Below are 3,187 nucleotides of genomic sequence, written 5' to 3'. Positions count from 1 at the left end.
TCTTTTTTGTTTGGGGGGGTTTGTAAGCCAGACTAGGACCCATGGGGGATCTGATGGTCCTGAACTTGGCAGCAAGGATTTCTGTACATGGGCTAAGGCTGGATGCCCTGCAGGGCCCTCTCAGGTCCCAGTCTCAGGGGTGCAATCTTCTACTTTTACTTTAACCGTCCACTTACCTATCTCACTCCCCCAGCCCACCAGACTTGAGAGCCAGCACTGAAAGATTAGCTAGTTTTATAACCTGAGCAGCAAAACATTGTGCCCCAAGCTGGGAGACAGTCCCTACCTAGCTGTAGGCCATGACCCCACATTTGTGCAGATAAAAATGAGAAGCTACACGGAAAACCAGAAAACTTGAGAGGTCTTGATAAGGCACCGAGCCAGGCCCCAAGGAAGTGTCTGTGAGTGGAGAAGCCGGCAGTGAAGGAAGGAAGCGGGTTCCTCTCCTGGAAGGAGCGTGGGTATCCCTGGGGCTGTGCTCAGGCACTGCATCTGTGGGTCTGGCTGCTTTTGCTTGCAGCTGCCAGAGTCCCAGGAATGACCCAGGGCACTAACCACATCGTGGAAGGGAGGGACCTGCTGCCACAGCTGCAGCAGACTCTAGGGAGGAAGTGGCCAGACCAGTAGGTGTGGAGCAGGACGGGCACCTGCCCAGCCTCGCCCACTGCAGTCTACACTGGCAGGCACAGGCCATTCCTGGAATGTGAAGAATGGAGAGGGGTGAGCCCCATACCCTACCCTGGGCCACCAGCCCCCCTGCAGGTAGTACCCTGCTTCTCTCCCCCCGTCAAAGGGAGGCTGCCCACCAAGCATCCAGGACAGAGGATGCATCACTCCAGGGCTTTACTCAGCTGCTCTCGAACCATGGTGTTCAGGAGGGCCGGCTCTGGAGGGCTGGGCTTGGTCCAGAGAGCCCAAGGAGGAGGGGAGCCCCTGCCCGCCTGCCCTGCCCCCATCAGCACCCACAGCCCCAGCTCTCCCCAATGTCCTTGCTGTCCAGCTGGATGTGGTCAGTGCTCTTCTCGCTGAACATGGGACCCCCGTGCCTCATGATAAGCTCCGTGGCCACCCGCAGGAAGGCCTCCTCCACGTTGCTGGAGTCCTTGGCAGAAGTCTCAATGGCACAAAGGATGTCATAGTGCTCAGCCAGGCTCTGTGCCTCAGCCAGGGTGACCTCCCGGAGCTCCCTGAGGTCCGACTTGTTTCCTGCAAAGAAAACCCATGGTGGAGGCTGCAGTCTCAAGGTAAGCCCCATCCCCACCGGCAGGGCCACACCAGGCACCCTGGTGCCACTCACACACCTCCACCACAACAGACACCCCTGCACGTGGCAATCTATCTTTCTTAAAACGTCTTTTTTACTTTTAGGCTCTTAATCTATCCTCAGTCCCTCATTTTCTTTTCTCACTTCAAGGCTGGAGGAAGACCTGGGCTAGAACTCCAGCTCCCTGCCCCCTGCTACGGGACTCTAGGGAAGGTCACTTCATCTCTGAATCTCTTCTCAGGTCCTTTTGGCACAGGACAGCAGAGCAGAGATTAAATGACACAGTGAATGTGCAGCAGACAGCGGGCACTTGACTGGCCCTCAAAACCAGCCAGGTTAGACGAAAACTGGATTATTTTTTCTTGCTCCTACTCTTCTTCAATTTTCTTTTTTTTTTTTTTTTTGAGTCTCAAGCTGTCGCCCTGGGTAGAGTGCCATAGCATCACAGCTCACAGCAACCTCCAATTCATGGGCTCAAGCAATCCTCTTGCCTCAGTTTTTCTATTTTTAGTAGAAACGCGGTCTTGCTTTTGCTCAGGCTGGTCTTGAACTCATGAGCTCAGGCAATCTGCCCGCCTTGGCCTTCCAGGATCACAGGCGTGAGCCACCACACCCAGCCTCCCCTCAGAGTTTTTTGATTCTTTGTCAGACTGTGGTTTTTGATTATTATGCTTTTCTGATGGTAAGAGCACAGACTACTGCATTAGCTGAGAGTATACCTTTGGCTCCTCCTAGAAGGTGGAAAATGTTTTCATTATTTTCTAAAATGAAATCTGTTGAAATGCTCCTGCCGCCCCTGCTCCTGCCTTTTATATTGTTGTTTTTCGAGACAGAGTTTCACTGTATTGCCCTGGGGAGAGTGCCGGGGCATCACAGCTCACAGCAACTTCCAACTTCTGGGTTTAGGTGATTCTCTTGTCTCAGCCTCCCAAGTAGCTGGGAGTACAGGCACCCACCACAATGCTATTTTTGTTGTTGTTGCAGTTTGGCTGGGGCCAGGTTTGAACCCGCCACCCTCGGTATATGGGGCCGGCGTCCTACTCACTGAGCCACAGGTGCCGCCCTCTCCTGCCCTTTTATTTGAGACAAGGTCTGGATCTGGCTCTGTCACCCACACTGGACTTCAGTGGTGAAGTCAACCTGATGGGCTCATGTGACCCTCTCACCTCAGCCTCCAGAGCAGCTGGGATTATATATGCATGACACAATGCCCAGCTAATTTTTCTTCATCTTCTTTTTTTTCTTTAAGAGATGGCAGTCTTGCTATGTTGCCTAGGCTAATCTTGAACTCCTAGCTTCAAACAATCCTCCAACCTCCGTTTCCCAAAGTGCCAGGATTACAGGTGTGAGCTGCCTTGTCCAGCTTCTTAAAAATCTCTATAAGGTGTACTTCTGTAACAGGGTTATAGGGAAGACTAAAGAAGAGCCTATAAAGATCCCAAGATTTCCTCAGTAACCCTCAACAATGTGGCAACCAATCAATTTCAATATGTGGAATTTATTTGGATACTGATTTTAAAGAGCTGGAAAAAACACAACACGAATGATTTTTATGAGTAATTATAAAGCTGAACACAACCCTGGGTAGAGTGCTGTGGCAGCACAGCCCTCTATAAATAGACCAGCTATTTGGTGCTATTAAGGAAATGTCATTATTTTCAGATATGAAAAGAATGTTATATATACTTAAGTGTTTAAATATTTTACAAATTCATGCTGAGATACTGACAGATGAAATGTTTTTATTTTTATTTTTTTAAGAGACAGTCCAGGCATGGTGGCTCATACCTGTAATCCTAGCACTTAGCAGGCTGAAGTGGGTAGACTGCCTAAACTCCCAGGCTCGAGACCACCCAGAGCCAGAGCAAGACCTCATCTCTTAAAAGAAAAAGAAAAAAAAAAAAAAAGGCTCAAGTGGCTAAG

At 50.2% G+C, this 3,187-nt stretch overlaps 1 protein-coding gene across 1 annotated transcript in view; it reads right to left on the bottom strand.

The window, feature by feature from the left end:
- Positions 1 to 344: 344 nt before the first annotated feature.
- Positions 345 to 3,187, bottom strand: part of RAB43 (RAB43, member RAS oncogene family) — a 41,118-nt gene continuing 38,275 nt past the window's right edge. Inside the window, exon 3 of the mRNA XM_003796205.3 lies at positions 345 to 1,206. Within this exon, the coding sequence (XP_003796253.1) occupies positions 956 to 1,206 (251 nt within the window). The 3' untranslated portion in view covers positions 345 to 955. The remainder of the gene's footprint in view (positions 1,207 to 3,187) is intronic.

This window comes from Otolemur garnettii, unplaced genomic scaffold (genome assembly GCF_000181295.1).
Source record: "Otolemur garnettii isolate 467f Iridium unplaced genomic scaffold, OtoGar3 scaffold00101, whole genome shotgun sequence".
Taxonomy (NCBI): domain Eukaryota; kingdom Metazoa; phylum Chordata; class Mammalia; order Primates; family Galagidae; genus Otolemur; species Otolemur garnettii.
This window is presented reverse-complemented; position numbering and strand designations above follow the sequence as displayed.